Source organism: Hipposideros armiger, unplaced genomic scaffold, assembly GCF_001890085.2.
Source record: "Hipposideros armiger isolate ML-2016 unplaced genomic scaffold, ASM189008v1 scaffold_1425, whole genome shotgun sequence".
Classification (NCBI taxonomy): Eukaryota; Metazoa; Chordata; class Mammalia; order Chiroptera; family Hipposideridae; genus Hipposideros; species Hipposideros armiger.
In genome coordinates this window covers 168,578-185,191 of record NW_017732775.1, presented here as the reverse complement: position 1 = coordinate 185,191, position 16,614 = coordinate 168,578, and the positions used below count along the sequence as shown (strand labels likewise).

The 16,614-nt window shown below is 37.3% G+C and overlaps 1 protein-coding gene across 1 annotated transcript in view; it reads right to left on the bottom strand.

Moving 5' to 3' along the window:
* The window catches only part of LOC109377504 (1,4-alpha-glucan-branching enzyme-like), a 55,137-nt gene extending 39,562 nt beyond the window's left edge, over positions 1-15,575 (bottom strand). Inside the window, exon 1 of the mRNA XM_019633874.1 lies at positions 12,743-15,575. Coding sequence (XP_019489419.1) covers positions 12,743-12,867 — 125 coding nt within the window. The 5' untranslated portion in view covers positions 12,868-15,575. The remainder of the gene's footprint in view (positions 1-12,742) is intronic.
* Between the last annotated feature and the right edge of the window lie 1,039 nt (positions 15,576-16,614).

Sequence of the window (16,614 nt, the reverse complement as noted above, 5' to 3'; positions counted from 1 at the left end):
TTTTATCTATAGGAACCTGCCTACTGGGTGACACCCTTCAAAATGTCCCCGACTCATTCAGGAATAAGTGTCCTTAGCTTACTTAGGAATTGCTTCATTGCCTCTAAAAATAGTCCACAATCCCTTCCACAATGAGCTCATCTGTTATAAGGACATTTACTGATATTTTATCAAATATGATTTACAAACTAACAAGCTTCAGTTTTTAACACAATGTGGCAATTCTTACACAAGCACATTTTGCAACTGAACCATTTTTGCAAGTAAACTTTCACTTAAGAGCAACAAAAGCTGTCTAAAGGTCACATAACTTCATTATAGCTTCAATGAAGCCAAATGTCTTAGCTATCATATTCTTTTGACTCTTTCCAGAAAAAGAGTTTCATAGACTTTGTCTATATTCTTCAAGACTCAGTCTTCCTTTTAACGAGAAATAATTTTAAGAATTTAAGGCAATTCAAATAAACTTCTTTGTGGTATATATAATCTCCTTCCTTAACAGAACAGGGTATGTTTTCACCTGTATTACTCTGAATTTTATGCACAAATATGTGTTTACTTGTTCATCTCCCCACTTAGAGAGCTCTTGTCAGGTGGGACACGTATCTTACACATACTTGTTCTGCTACCACTGAACAAAATACCTAGGAGAGAAAGGATGTTGAACAAAGGTTTGTTAAAGAAGCGAATAAATAAAAACAGCTCAGATGTCCATCTATACGCTGGACCACCAGTGTGGGGAATAATTTCCTCTATGTGGTCACCTTCTGTATCTTATCCTAACGATCCATTTGCAACCATGAAATTCACAATTCAGATGTAAGAAAATGCAACTTTGATAAAACTAAAATAAAACCTCTTTAACCTACAATAAATAGAAATATAATTGTAACTATTAAAAAACTAAATCATTTCTAGTAACCATATTAGTATATATGAATTACTTATTTTCAAAAAATCAGAATATGTGAGAATAATGTAAACATTTACAGAATAAAATTTAATCCATCACTAAACTCAGTTTTGAATTGAGGTTGGGACCATATGCCTTGCTAATCAAAATATCAACTGTGAAACATCAGCATCACCTGGGAACTTCCTAGAAATGCAGATATCAGACACAAGCATGTAAAATGACATATATATAAATTGCAAAATAATTATTATTGTGATCTCTTGGATGTTAGTGTCTCAGAGTAATCACAGCGAATAATCATTGTAAAATGAACAAAACCTCAAAAGTGCCTCCCTACTTTTCTGTTTAAATATGGGTACATTTTTAGCTATCTTATTCATAAAATTTTCCAAATTTTGCCCAATAAATGCACTAATAACTTTCATCTCTCAACATCTAACCAATTTCTGTTTGGAAATTGATGTTCTCTTATTTCTAATATATTAATAATAACCATGAATCCTGACAAATATCAAAGTACTAAAGTTGAAATAAACTAAAGGCTAATTTCAGTTAAATAAAAAGTAACCTTAGGAAATGTTAACATTACTTTAGTTAAGACTTATCAAATTCATTCCTACAAATGATAGTATAGCATAAAAATTTTTTGGAGACTTATTTGTCTTCTAAGTCAAGTAAACAGACAAAATTAATGAAAGTTGTTTTTAAAAGCAGTATTATTTACAATGCAAAACTGAAGAATATGTGATACTGACAAATAAGTGGGTTCTAAGTAAAAGACATGAAATAAGAAAAACTTTAAAAAGTCAAATTAAAATTACAAGTTCAACACAGGAATGTGAAGTAAAGCATAGGGAATATAGTCAATAATATTGTTATAACTATGTATAGTGTTAGGTAGGTACTAGACTTATCAGGGGATCACTTTATAAATTATATAACTGTCTAATCACTACTCTGTACATCTGAAACATATAAAATATTGAATGTCAACTATAATTGAAAAATAAATTAAAAGTAATAAAATTTTAAAAATAAAATTACAAGTTGAATTTATATAGATTAACATCTGTATGTTTTAATATAAATCAATAATGTTATGACAAACAAAATAAGAAAATTAAAAACTGAAAAAACTCTAACAAGAGGTAACCACTTGAGAATATTATATATTTCACAAATTATTTTTCCCCACTTCCTAAAGTTTTAGAGCTGCCTTATGATAATAACCAAAAGTTAAAATGAGATCTTAGAAATAAGAAAACTGACAGGTAATTAGTTCTCGCTGCTTTCAATAATCTGTAATATATGTAAAAATTGTCATTGTTCATATATTTCAGAGCTGATTAAATACTATTTTTAGTCAGGTGGCTTCCCAATACAAGTATATCAGTTTTTCATCTTAAAAACAAATTATCAAACTTACAGTTATAAGATTAATAAGTACTAGGGATATAACATACAACATGATAACTATAACTAACACTGTTCTATGATATATAAGAAAGTTGTTAAAAGAGTAAATCCTGAATTATCATCACAAGGAGAAATTTTTTTTTTCTTTTATCTTTTTAATGTATCTATATGAGAAGATGGCTGTTAACTGAGCCTACTGTGGTAATCATTTCACAATACGTGTAAACCAAACCTTCATGCTGTATGCCTTAAATGTTTACAGTGATGTATGTCAATTATTCCTCAGTAAAACTGAAAAAAAGGAATCAAATACCCATAAGCAATAAAATAAACCTTGCCCTAAACCCCAAACCTTATATAAAAAATAATTCAAACTGGGTCATAGACTCAAATGTTAAGTGTAAAACAAATTTCTAGGAGAAAATGTTACAGGAAATCTTCAGGTCTTACAGCTAAGAAAAGAGCTCTTACATAAGACAACAATAGCAGAATCCATTCAACAACAACAAAAATCAATAAATTATACTTCATCAAAATTAAAAATTCTTCCTCTGTGAAAGATCTTGTTTAGAGAATGAAAGGCAAGCTACAGACTGGAAGAAAATATTTGCAAAACAGATAGCTGACAAAGGATTTGTACTAAAATATATAAAGAAGTCTCAAAATTCAAAGGCAAAAAAAAAAGAGAAATCAATCCACTTAAAAAACAGAAAAAAGACATAAACAGACATTTAACCAAAGAGAATAAATGTAAAGGTGATAATATTTTAAATAATTTTCAAAAACATTAGGTATCAGAAAAATGTAAATTAAAATCACGATGATCTATCACTACAAACCTATTATAATTGCTAATATTAAAAAAAAAAGTGACAAAACCAAATGCAGATAAACTGGACCCTCATACATTTCTAGTCAGAAAGCAAATGGTACAGACACTATAGAAAATACTTAGGCTATTTCTTATAAAACTAAACATATATTTGCCATATGACCCAGCAATCACACTCCTAGGCATTTCTCCCAGAGAAATAAAACCTGTACGTAAATATTCATATCTTAGTTTTAATGCAATATTAAAAAAAAAATTGAGATGGAAAACAGGCCAGTGGTTGCCAAAGGTCAGGGGTGGCGGGAGAGGGTGCAGCATGAATATAAAGGAATGAGGGAGTTCCTCATTGATGAGGGAATAGTTCTGTACTGTCATTGTGGCAGTGGTTATATTAATATATACCTGTGATAAAACAGCAAAGTATATACACACAAATAGGAGTATGTAAAAACTGGTGAAATCTGAATGAGGTGTATAGATAGTATCAATGTCAATTTCCTAGTTTGGATACTGCAATATATGTAGTTAAGCAAGATATTACCACTGGGGCAATTTTGGTGAAGGGTACAGGAGCCTTCTCTGCACTATTTTCGCAACTTCCTATGAGTCCATATGTATTTCAAAATTATTTTTCTTTTAAAAATCCAGCCTAACACAATTTGCAGTTTGCTAAATATACCATATGTGTGTGTGCATATATATAGATATAGATATAGATATAGATATTTTTTTTTAAGTTGTGAAAGAGCAGTTTATTAGAAAAAGTACACTTCAAAGAAACAGAAGCAGGCCCCAGCAAAAAGCAGTGGCCCAAGGGCCTAAATTTACTATATTTTAAATGTTCTCTAACTTTAAAGGTGCTTTGAACCTGCTACAACCAAACTTCAGTTTTTATAACACTCTTATTTCTAAGTATTTCCTACTTTTGTATTTGTGAGTACAGGTTTACCTCATACTACAGGGATTAGCAGCACTGCCAACTGAAATGGTCAAGAGGATGGAAGACTCAAATTTGTAAGAAAAAAAAAAAGCACAATTACACACACACAAGTGTCAGATTTTTAATGCAGAAAGGTAAGCGGGAGGGGCGGGGGTAGATATGGAAATAACACACATGAACTAGTTTACGAACTTCCAGAATCCTAGAATAATAACCAGCCCTCCTAAGAGAAGTTTTTAAACAATGAAAAAGCAATAGTAACTCAGACATTAGTTACTCACACTCTTCAAATAATAGAATAGAAAGATCACGAATAATAACCTCTTAAGAAAGACAATAAATATGAACCCAGATCATCGATATTCTATTCTGACATCAAACAGGAATCACATTCTTCCACAAACTGCTCTTTAGTCCTACTGTGGAAGACAAAACACAACACTTGACTATGATGACAAAATCCTACATTTATATGAAAAGTCTATGGTAGGTATATTGTGAAGAATGATAGTTACACATTTTAAACTTTAAAAAGCACAGAAAGGTATAATGTTAAAGCCCCCATAAGCTTGTGTGTCTTTAGGTAACAAAAGACAATTTATGTTTTAAAGAGTAGGCATAAATTAATTGACATCTTTAATGTAGTTCTTTCTAACCTCACAAAAACTATATTTTCCTAATAACTTGATAAATCAGATCATTTTTTAATGAGCCCAGAGGACATGGAAAAATTATTAGTAACTGATGAACCCATTTCCTCTCAAAACACTCTCATGTTTTGAAGAGTAAAATACCTATAAAATTCAAAAGAAAGATGAGGGTGCTCCCAAGTTGTAGGGCCAGGTGGCTGAGGAGACCAGATTAGCTCTTGTTGGACCAGAGCAGCCAAAAGTCTCTGTATTTCCCCAAGAAAAGAGTCCAGAAAAGTACAGATCAGGTCTAGTAACGTGAAAGGCATGGACCAGGGGTTGGTGATACTGAAGGATGTGGCTGTACACGTCTCTCAGGAGGAGGAGAAACATCTGGATTCTGCTCAGAAGGATTTCTACAGAGATACAACATTGAGGAACTACACCAGGGTCTCACTGGGACCGTTCATCTTCAGCCAGATGTAGCCTCCTCTTGGGAAGCTGTCACGAGTACAGCAAAAGGACATTTCTCAAGAAGATGTGTATGCAAATAACTGCCTTGATTATCCAGGCTCACTTTCAGCTGAGGAGGACCATGAGACAGTTCTGGTCAATACTTTGAAAACTTAAAGAACTAGATGGAGTTTCTGGGAAAATTAACATATGCCCGCCATACTCTAAGCATAAGAATAAAGACTATATGCTAAAGACAGTAAAGCTGACAGATAAAGAAGGATGGAAGGCCCAAACCACTCACCTTCACTTTCTTTGTGAAAATACAAACCTCTATTTCAATAACTCAGTTTGTTGGGTTTTCTGTTAATTAAGGGTATATTGGGTTTTCTGTTACACAACCTATATGCCTAATTGCTTTTGTCATATTTCTGTAACAGAGGCCATATCTGTATTATGCAGTTATTCATAATTAAATATAACCTATGGCTAGTTGCCTATCATTTATGAAAATAAAAATACATTAGATTAATAATATTGAGTATCATGATCTCATTGGTAAAAGAAATATTTAATTCTCACTTGCTAAATATTTGTAAACTTCAAGGTTGCCTACATAAGAAGTAGATTTGTAGACGTGGTTTCTGATTATCGTATTTCAGATTACACACCTAGAGTACATTCCCAGAGATTGTGTCTCATTTTAATTCACTACACAATAAATCTACTAAAACACACATGACTATTCCATGCCTTTGCATTATGCATCTCATTGCAAAATCAAACATATTGAGAATGATTGAAATCATCAAATAAAAAACAGAAAGAGGAAAAAAAAAGACAAGGCAAGACATAGGCTTTCTTTTTTTTTTTTTTCTCATGAACAGATTATATGTTCAGACGCCGCTGTATAATTCTTTCATTTTCAAAGTTTTAAGCTGCTAGTATCTATTTTTCTTCTTATTTTCAAAGTTATTCCTACTATTGGTAAACTCGATATGACCATGCCTCCAATCATCCAGAGTTCAAGAGGAAGAAAATCCCTGCAGCTGTTTGATGCCCAAGAATATGAACACTTAGCAATCAGATGAAAGGAAAGAAAAAAAAGAACAGAAAGATCAAGAGAAGAGTGATTTTGAGTTTCTGCAGGCTAGCGTTTACCTCTCTCAATAAAAGGAGCTTTGTGCTCATTATATCCTGGACTCATCCTGCCTTCAGCTTACAGTAAACTGGCAATTGCCTTATTATTTCCTTTCCAAATTAAGGATCAAAGTTTAAACATATTCTCTTCCTTCCCTATTAGACTATGACTAAAATTACCACCTCCTCACCTCATTCACATAATCGCTGTGCTGAGAAAAGAAAAGGACCCCCTAAGGTAAAGATGCCATTAACCAGCAAAATGAAGAATTGTGGGGAATTTCTGGTCATGTTATTTATCTGATGGCTGATTTCAGGATACAGAATTAAAGATGCTAACAATAAGAAAATCTTCTAGGGCCGGCTGAGTGGCTCAGTTGGTTAAGAGCTCGCTCAAGACTTTGAGCTCTGAGCAACAGCAGTTCGAGTCCCGGCCTGAGCTGAGCAGCCACTGAGCTGCCAACAGGTGGCAGGATGGCTCAGCTGAAAAGAAAAAAAAAAAGAAAATCTTCTAAAAATAATATTCTAGTAAATACTTAAGATGGAAAGTTAGTTTGCTAACATTATCATCATTAAAAGACAATTACTTATTTACTGAGCATCTTTACATATATTCCTAGTCCTCATGACACCCCTACAAGGTGAGTCGGTTCCATATTCTACGTTAAGAAGAAACTGAGGTCCATAGAGGCCCATTAATTTTTTTCTTGAACTCAAAACTATTTAGCAATTATGAGAGTTAAAATTCAAGCCTTGACTTGCTCTTGTATTTTGCAACATGGTCAGTCAGCAATATTTTTATATTGTTTTTTTCCGTTTTGCATGTGAAGAAACTAAATTTAGAGTCTAAATTATTCTGGTCATTTAAACATCAAAAAATCAATCAAGTTTTACAAGTTAGTCACTATAACTTAACCAATGTCAAATAGAATTATTGCAATAGAATTGTGTAATAAATGATTGAATGTAGACTGTATAATAACATATGGTTAATGTGGAATTTTACCTTTTAGCAATGTACTGGAATCCTGTTACCCTAAACACAAAACACAATGGGGCTGCTTTTGGATATTAAACACAAAAGAACCCTGAATTCAAAACAGCAGTGAGCATCTACTGATGAGCAGATATCACCGCAAGAAGGGAATCTACTTTTTAGTAAAATATAAACTTACTTTAGAGTGACAGGTACCTGGTAGTAGCAGCAATTTTCTCCAATGAAAACACTTTCAAGTTTTGCTTCAATATCTATAAACGTGTAACTGAAATTTAACACGTTTTCAAATAACAGCAGCATGATATACTTAGTCAAAACCTATAGCACATTTCACAGGGACTGTATTATCATCTTACTAACTAGGACCAAGCTTGGTGGGGGCTGAACTGAATTCTCTAAGAAGTTACCATGTAAAGTGTCACTGCTCAGGAGGTGGTATGGCAGGTGCTGGAGCCTAAATGAAACTAAATTCCTCCATGGAGTCATTTTGAGGCACTTTGAAATGAGGAGAGGCCACAGCCTCTTACCCATCACTGCAGAGAATTCAGGAGTGACTGTAGAGTTAGTACAGATCTCAGCTGCAAAGGGCAAATGAATCCACTGGCACAGAAGAGCAGGCCAGCAGCATCTGGTAATCTTTGTGCTCTTCCCTGCCTTCTAGAATCATTGACATTTGACTTTCCTCAGAGTCCACAACTTGGCCAGGCACTGAGGGAGAAAACAACGTGCACCATTCAGCTATGATATAAAACTCTGTGCTGTGAGAATCAATTTTTGGCGTGATTGCTGATAACACCAAATCCAAACTATTTTCCAATTCTGATTAGCTACCAATGTAAAGCTATTTTTATTTCTAACAAAATAGAGATGTTCACTGTAATTATAATACTTAACACACTTGGGCTCACAAAACCCTCTCCTCCCATTCCTGGGCGCTTCATTTGACCTGAGGCGCTCTCAAACTGAGTATTCCTTCAGTGATTAAACCTCTAGTCTCTGTGGAATATGGAAGTATCTAATTAATAATGATTTTCTTGATTTTCTCTGGTTATCTTTAGCTCTTCACTTGAAGACATATTCCCCTTCCGCAGATGATCACACATAACCTGGTAACTACTGTTTCTTCTCTGTCCATCCATCCAGCCTAGCACTCCCAACATTTTTAGCTTAAGGTGAGTTGACCTGAAACTCGCTGGTATGGAAAAGAGAAAAGTGAGATATTCATTCAGTCTTTTGCACGTTCAAATACTGTACTGTTTCCAATAAGCCAGGTATGGTTCTACAGACTGAGAATACAACTGCACAAATAAGGTGCCCATCTATGAGAGCAAATAATCTAGTAGAGGATACAAAAGGGCAGAAAGACAATGGCAGTACAGTGGATGGTAACCCTTAGGATGAGGTGTTTGAGTTGGTAGGCAATAGGTGGGAGGAAGACTGAAGAATGGGGAGAAGTTAGGGAAGGCATATCATAAATATCTAAGCTATGTCCTAAAGCGTGTGTAGGAACTTATAACACAGAAGCAGAAGAAACAGTGTGTACAAAAGCATAGCTGGACCCAGGGCCAGACCAAAACATGTAGCATCCAAGACAGGATAACATTCTGGCACACTTCAAACTGACAGTATTTAAATATTTGTTAAAGATCTATTTTATGGGATAGAGCAACTTATTTTCTATTAAAAAAATTAAACAAAGGATTTACTTATTCACTTCTACTAAGCTAAAAGAGTTACTCTTCTGATAAAGATCATAACATTTTCTAGTTCCTGCTCTCTCTCACCTTTTATTCAATGATTTCTCTAGACCCCTAACTACTTATGAGCCTTCACAAAGTAAGAAATAAAAATCTTCAATATTTAAGAAAGGAATACATCTGTAAAACAAATGTCATGTTTCCAATTTATTCTAGTGCTAATTTAGTGTCCCTTACAGAATGGCCCCCAGATAGCCTGGCTACTTCTTTACCCGTAGGCTCCTTCTTACTACTATAGATGGTAAACAGTGAAAGGAAGGGTCCAAAGATGAGCGAAAAATGTAGACAGGGACCAGATAATACAAGGTCTTATAATTCATGAGAAGGAGTCTGCACTATACCTTAAGAGCCATGGGAATTGTTGAGAAGATTTGAAAAAGGGGAACAATTATGATGCTGCTTTTTGTAAATCAGGCTAGAGATGGTAGCAACTTAAGTAAGATGAAAATGGTAGGAATGTAGAGTGGCACATACTTGAAAAACAGAAGGTATAATTGACTAGACTTAGAGATAACAGGAGAAGAGTAACCAAGAATAATTCTTAGTTTTAGGCTTGAAGAAAGATATTATACAGATAGGGTATAAAGGAACAAACAGGTTTGGTAGAAGAAAACCATAAATTCAGTTTTATACATGTTGAGTGTTGTACGTATAGGACATCAAAATGAAGATACTTAAATATGTCTGAGACCAGGAGATAGATGGGGACAGTCTCAGAACATATATGGAATCCATAAGATGAATGACAATACTAAGAAAAGTATATGAAGTATAAATACATATAAAAGGACCTAAGGAGGGCCCTGAAAATCTCATATTGTTAAATGGCCAGAAAAAGGCTGAGAAGAAACCACCAGAGATAATGGAAGAAAAGCAAGGGCTATAGTATTATGGCTCCAAGGATCCAAGAAGTGGTCCAAAATGTCCAACGCTAGAAATAAAGAGGAGAGAAGAGGTACACACTAAATTACCAAGAAGTCATTGTTTGTGAACTTGAGAACAGTTTTAGTAAGGAAAGATAACTGCAGCTGCAGCACTAATTAGTCATATGAACTTAAACCAGTCACTTGACCAAATCTCAGGTCCTTCATCTGTAAAACAGGAAAAACAAAAATGCCCACCATTCCTACCCTGTGGTTTTGTTACAAGGATTAAATCAAATACCATAATGTACCTAAAAGTACTATATAAACTTTAAACAAAGGGTATAGACAAGTGTTGTTGCAACTGTGTTGTTTTTCAGGCCATTCACAAATGTCCATGCTCTATTCCACACACGTGGCTCAGAGGTCACGTTTGATTTACACTGGCCAATGTATCAGCAGAAGTGACTCAGGCAAAAGCTATAAGAAACAGTGCATAGTTCAACATGTTCTCTGTTCCTTGCCACTGACACTGTAAAAAGCATGTTTCAAAATGAAGCCTTCATTCACCTACATCCTAGAGTGATTGCCCTGGCACAGAGTAATCCACTAATCCTCACACTTGATTCAACATTCTTACAGTTAAAGAAAAGGTAAGCAAGAACAACAAATATACATAACAGCATTTCTAATGAAGATACGTTGGTTGGGGAAGAATGAGACAGTCCACCAACGCAAAGAAGCTGCTTCTCCCATCACCACTCTTATCTACTGTTGTTTGTACACTAAATTTTCTTCACTCCTTAGTAAGCATACTTTTTGTACCTAAATGTTTGTTAGGCCAAAAACACACTGCACAGGTGGGTTATAAAAAAAATCAACAGAAAATAGGTAAAGTAACTAGAACCAAATTTGACGAAGGAGGAATTTTTTATTCTTCAATTGTTCAAAGTAAAAATCACCACTGCCAAATACCAAATTACTATTTGATAGGTTTAAATGGAACGTGTGCTGGAAAATGGCAATTACTTAGAACCAAGGCCAGAAGTAGAATCCAGGTCAGAGGGAGGCACAAGGGCCCGCTGGACAGGCCTTCTCACCAAGAACACTGGATTGACCCCACTTCTTTATTCTGGCCTTGGCTGCTCTCATTAGGTTTGATAAACCATAAAAGGATCATAATTGCTTCAATCCCAATGGAATTGAAACGAATTACATGAAAGAAACACTTACCAAAGGATGTTTGTCAGCTTGCAATCATTTTTTTTTAAGGGGGATGAGCAGAAGCAGACAAGACATTTCCACAGCTCTTCTTTTAGAAATGTCTTAAGTCTCATTTTACCAAGCATAGTATCATCATTAATAATCACATCAAAAAGTCTGACCACCATCTTTTGCTCTAAAATTTTTTTGACTATTTCTAAATCAAATCCAATCTTGAACTATGAAGAGTATGCACTGCTTCTTTGGAAGCATATATTGTAAATACTGAAAGCAATTTCACAAGGCTGTTCCCCATATGGCTTATATAAGGGCCCATCATCTGATTAACTGAGCAACAGCTGGAGGTGACTAATTTGAGAAGGGCTCATTTATTCGGATATACAAGCTCTGGAAGGAGACGTTGTATTCAACTTTGTGTCCCATTAGGATGCCTTAATAAACTGTTGATGAATTGAATACAGGTAATAAGTGACAACGCCAGGTGATGAACTGAAGTTTTTTTTTTTTCTCAATTCCTTACCAACAGTGTTTCATTACCCCCAACGCAGCTTCTTTCCAACTAAAACATCTAACTAGCTGGAGGTTTTCCGTTATTTGAAAATTTGTGTATATTCGGATGCCATAATTGTTTTTATCCTCAAGTGGCTTGGCTAAGAGGGCAGAAACCATTAAATAACAATGCACTTATCTCACAAATGTAACTATTGATGCTATAACTAGTATAACAATTATTAAAATCAAGTATACCTTTTAAGTTGAGCTGACTACCAGAATTATTATCTCAGCCACTTAATTGTGGTAAACCAATTTGCCACAGCATATGAGACAAGCTAAAACTAAAGCAGCCTAAATGGGCCTCTAGAAGTTTGGCTTTCTTGGCCTTTCTCCACACAGATGAACGTTGCTTTGTTTACTCATCAATGTTGGCCCAGGCAGGGGGAGGGAGGTGACCAAGCTAGGCTTAATCTTCTCTTAGAGGGGGTAATATTAATAAGAACAAATGCTGCCTGAAAGAATCCTGTTGGATATAAGCAACACAATATCTGCTATGAAATCAACAGAAAAATTTAACTGCGCAGTTACACACGCCGGGTGTTATGCACAGGCTAATTCACAGGACCACTCTGGTGCAGTCAGAAAACCTACAGAAAAGTCAGAAAATCTACAGCTGCGTTGCCTCCCTCCACATCAGCACATCAGGAGGCGAGTACTAGGAGCTAAAGCACGTACTCAATGGCGCAAAAGCACGTACTCAATGGCGCAAAAACAGTGATTCAAGGAGCGAGAAAAGTTTATTCAGCGCTTCTGCGTCTGATCAGGAGGCCAGAGTTGTCAACCCACCACTCCGAAAGCCACTTAACCTAATTATGAAAATCAACCCAACGCCCACCCTCTGAAGGCACCACCCTCCAAGTCGGGGGCGGGGCCTCAGGAGGAGGGGCCACGGGCCGGGGAGGGGCGGGGCCGCGCGTCGGGGAGCCGAGTAGGGGCCCGAGCGCCAGGCCGCGCTGGGGAGCTCGGCTGACCCGCCCTGAGGAATGAGAGGATGGGGAACAGAGCAGAGTCAGGCGGTACCTGCGCTGGAAGTCCTGGGCGAAGGGCTTCAAGTACGGGTCAACCTCCAGAAGTCGGGCTAGTTCGGGCACGTCAGTCAAGGCAGCAGCCAGCGCCGCCTCGGAGGACTCGGTCGGAGCCGCCATCTTCCGCCGCAGCCCGGGTAGCCGAGGCCCGAGAAGTCGAGCGGAGCCTGAGCGGGAACGGAGCTCGAAGGCAGCGAGGGCGGAGCCGTAGGACGCTGAGGCGAGCCCGGCGGCCCAAGGCCCTTTATAGCCTGAGAGCACGGCCGCCTGCCCCTTTGCTCCCCCCGCCGGCGGGGAGGAGCGGGACCCGGGCGGTTCTCCCTGGACGCACGTCCCAAGTGGGGAGGAGGCGCCGAGCCCCTCCGCCCACCGTGCCGCTCCCACCTGGAGGCCGTGGAGGCCTGCCCTTTTCCTCCCTCCAACCTCTGGGCCCCGCAGAGCCCGAGGAGGCGGGTCCAAACCGACCTAGCCCCGCCGTGCTCTCCCTTAGCCTGACCCGATCTCGGCCCTGGAGCAAACCCTCCGCTTTTCGCCCTTTAAATAACTCCCACTGGCGGCACCCCCTTCAGATGGATGTATGGTGTTCTTGGGAAGGAACTTTCTTCCCAAAGTTCAGAGAATTTCTTGTAGCAGCAGTGTTTCAAGTAAGTTCACAGTGAGGGGAAAAGGCAAGTATGAATAGAGGAATGCCGTTGCAAATGTTAACATCACTTCCTAACCAGAAACCTGCTAGGTTTTCCCTGCCTCGTGAACTTAACCAAAAGAGGCAGGATCCTGGAATAGTCCCACTGATACTCGGGTGCTGTGGTACTAATCTCTAGATTACCAATGGCTGAGAATTGAAAGCATAGCAAGAACGTTTCCCATTCCCCGTACCGCAGAAAGAAAGAAAAGGAAAGGCCTTTTGCCTTTGTAATTGTAACAAACTGTTAAAAATCAAAAACAAATGGGAGACCAGCCTTGAAAATTCTCTGAGCTGACCAAACCAGTGCAGTCTTACAAACAAAGCTTAATTTAGTTTAGATTGCAAGACTATGGGTCAGTTCATGCTTATGCCTTTGGAAATCACCAGCAAAACATGAACTGTTTCCTAAGACGTATTCATTGGCTTTACCATGGCTATTTCTGAACTTTTGCCAAAACCAGCCTAGATGAGAGAAATGGTATAGGGAAGACCGTTAAGTTGAAATTCAGCATGCCACTTATTAAGGAAGTGATAAAGCAAGAAATTGCTCCTTCTTTTGGCTTACAAATGGGTCTCCCCTATTGGCGCCTAAGTCATTGGTCCTTTTTAAGAATAGAGAATTGTATACCAAGAGAAATGAACCCACCAACCCAGGAATTGCCAGTCTGCTTTGTACCTAGAAACTGGAGAGACTTGAGGATATCCATCCTAGTTAGGATTTGGGTGTGGAGAACCCTAGGGGCTGTAGAGAAGGCAAGGTGTTGATCAGCCGTGCGCCTTGAATTTTAAAACATTCAAAATGTGTGTGTGTGTGTAAAGGGGTTAATGAGGACTTGAAAAATGTCTCATAACAGAGGACCTCAAAGTGAAAGAGGGGAGGACTTGGACAACCTTCATAAAGGCATGCCTTATTTTCCATAAAGATGACAACATGCAAACATTTGTCAGTATAAAACACTATGAAGCAACACTTGAAACTCAAAAGCAGGATACCCAATAGACCAACAGAACTGTATCTCCAATCCTAAACTTTTCTCAGAAATCCAGGTTCATATGGATACCAGCCTACTGAAATCTCCGCTTGGCTAAGAGACCTAAACCAGCTATCTCCAAAACACACCCTAACTCAGTCTGCTCTTCCTTTCTGCTATCACTCTTACACAGGCAGCACTTGGACTAACGTATCTTATTGGTTTCCCCTCTCCTGTTCTTTCTCCTGATCCATTCGCTAGTGTTTCTCGAGGTTTAGTGTGCATGAATCACTTGGGGATCTTATTAAAAGTAGAGACTCTTAATTCTGGGGTGGTGCCTCAGGGTCTGCAATTACAAACAGTGCAGAGGTGATGCTGCTGCAACTGCTGCTGGTTGGGGACACGGTTTGAATAGTAAGGCTCTACACAAGGAATAAATCATACAACTTTAATGTCATGCCTGTTCACTTGGAGTTAAATAGGAACCCATTACCATCCCTAAAAAGCCTTGTATAATCTGGTCCTTGTCTACCTTTCCACCACTTTCTCATCCTCTGGCTTTACTATTCTGTAGTGACTGAGTTCTTTGTAGCCTCTCAGACTTCAGGTGCCCTTCTCTCTGTTGGGAGTTCTCTTCCCAGGGCACTTCATGGCTGTTTGCTTCCCAGCATTCATTGAGGTTTCAGCATAAGAGAACTCATCTCTGAGAAGCCTCTGATTTCACTAAATAGATTTCTCAATATCCTCTATTATAGTGCAGTCTGTATTGTGCAACAGTTAACAAAATGTAGGTGCTTTTCATTTATTTGTCTCTTTTATAATATAAACTCCAAGAAAGCAGGGACCTAGTCTATCTTGTTCACTACTGAGTATTTATTGAACTCCATGTGCCAGCCACTTTCCTAGGTACTAGAGATTAGTAATGAACAATACAAGTTTCAGTTGTCAAAGATCACAGAACAGGTAAATCTCTGAGACAAAGTAGAGTATTGGTTTCCCAGAACTGAAGGGAATGGAGAGTGACTAATGGGAATGGGGTTTCTTTTAGGGGTGATGAAAATTTTCTAAAATGTATTATGCTTATGGTTGCACAGCTCTGTGGATAGATTAAGCTGTTTAATTATACATTGTAAGTAAGTGTATGATATGTGAATTACAGTTTAGTAAAACTTTTTAAAATACCAAAAAAGGATTTTTAAGTATAAATAGTATTCAATATATTCTTTAAAACTGCATGTCCCCCACCACTGAAAAATCATTAAAATTAAAAAAAAAAAAAGAAAAATGGAAAACCAGAGAGATGTGTCCAAACTAGAAAGAGAAGTAAAAAAGAAGTAACTTTAAATAAAAACCAGGAGTAGATAAGGGAAAAAGTGATTCTGCGAAGACAAAGGAGAAATTTCAGAATTTCTGAAAAACCCAGTATTTTTGGTTCTTTGATTTCCTCATGTAGGCTTTGACCTCAGGTTTGCACCTTCATGGCATAAAATGACTGTCACAGCTCTAAACATTTTCTTATAAGGCCACATCTAAAGGAAAGAAAAATGAGTGTTTATTCTGTGCATCTTTGCCTAAGGGAAAACTTGATATTTCTTTGGCTAAAACTAGGTCACATACCCACCCTTAAACTACAGACATAGAGGAATGTGACTACCATGACTTGTTTAAATCATGTGATTCACTTCTTGAATTGGATTCACCTTCCCTTAGTGCATTGCTACCCAACATCTGAATAAAATGGTGATTCAGTTCACATGGAAAAAGGATAATCATGTCTGCTACATCTTTCTTTGTTATCCTTCCTAGATCCACTATCCCTGAAACTTGCCAATGTTATTAAATATCTTGTCCCTTTATAATCGAGTTTACCATACTTACATGGGAAAACTTTAAACTAGAATGAACTGATTTTATTAAATGTATTAGGGTAGCATTGGTTAATAAAATTATATGAGTTTCAAGTGTACAGTTCTGTAATATATCACCGTATGTTGCATTGTGTGTTCACCCCCCAAGTCAAATCTCCTTCGGTCACCATATATTTGACACTCTTTCCTCTTATTCTACCTCCCTCAGTCCCCCTTTCATTTTGATAACCACTAAATTGTTGTCTGTGTCTATGCATTTTTGTTTGTCTTGTTCGTTTGTTGCTTTCAGTTTTATATCCCACATATGAGTGAAATCATATGGCTCTCAACTTTTTCTGTCTGA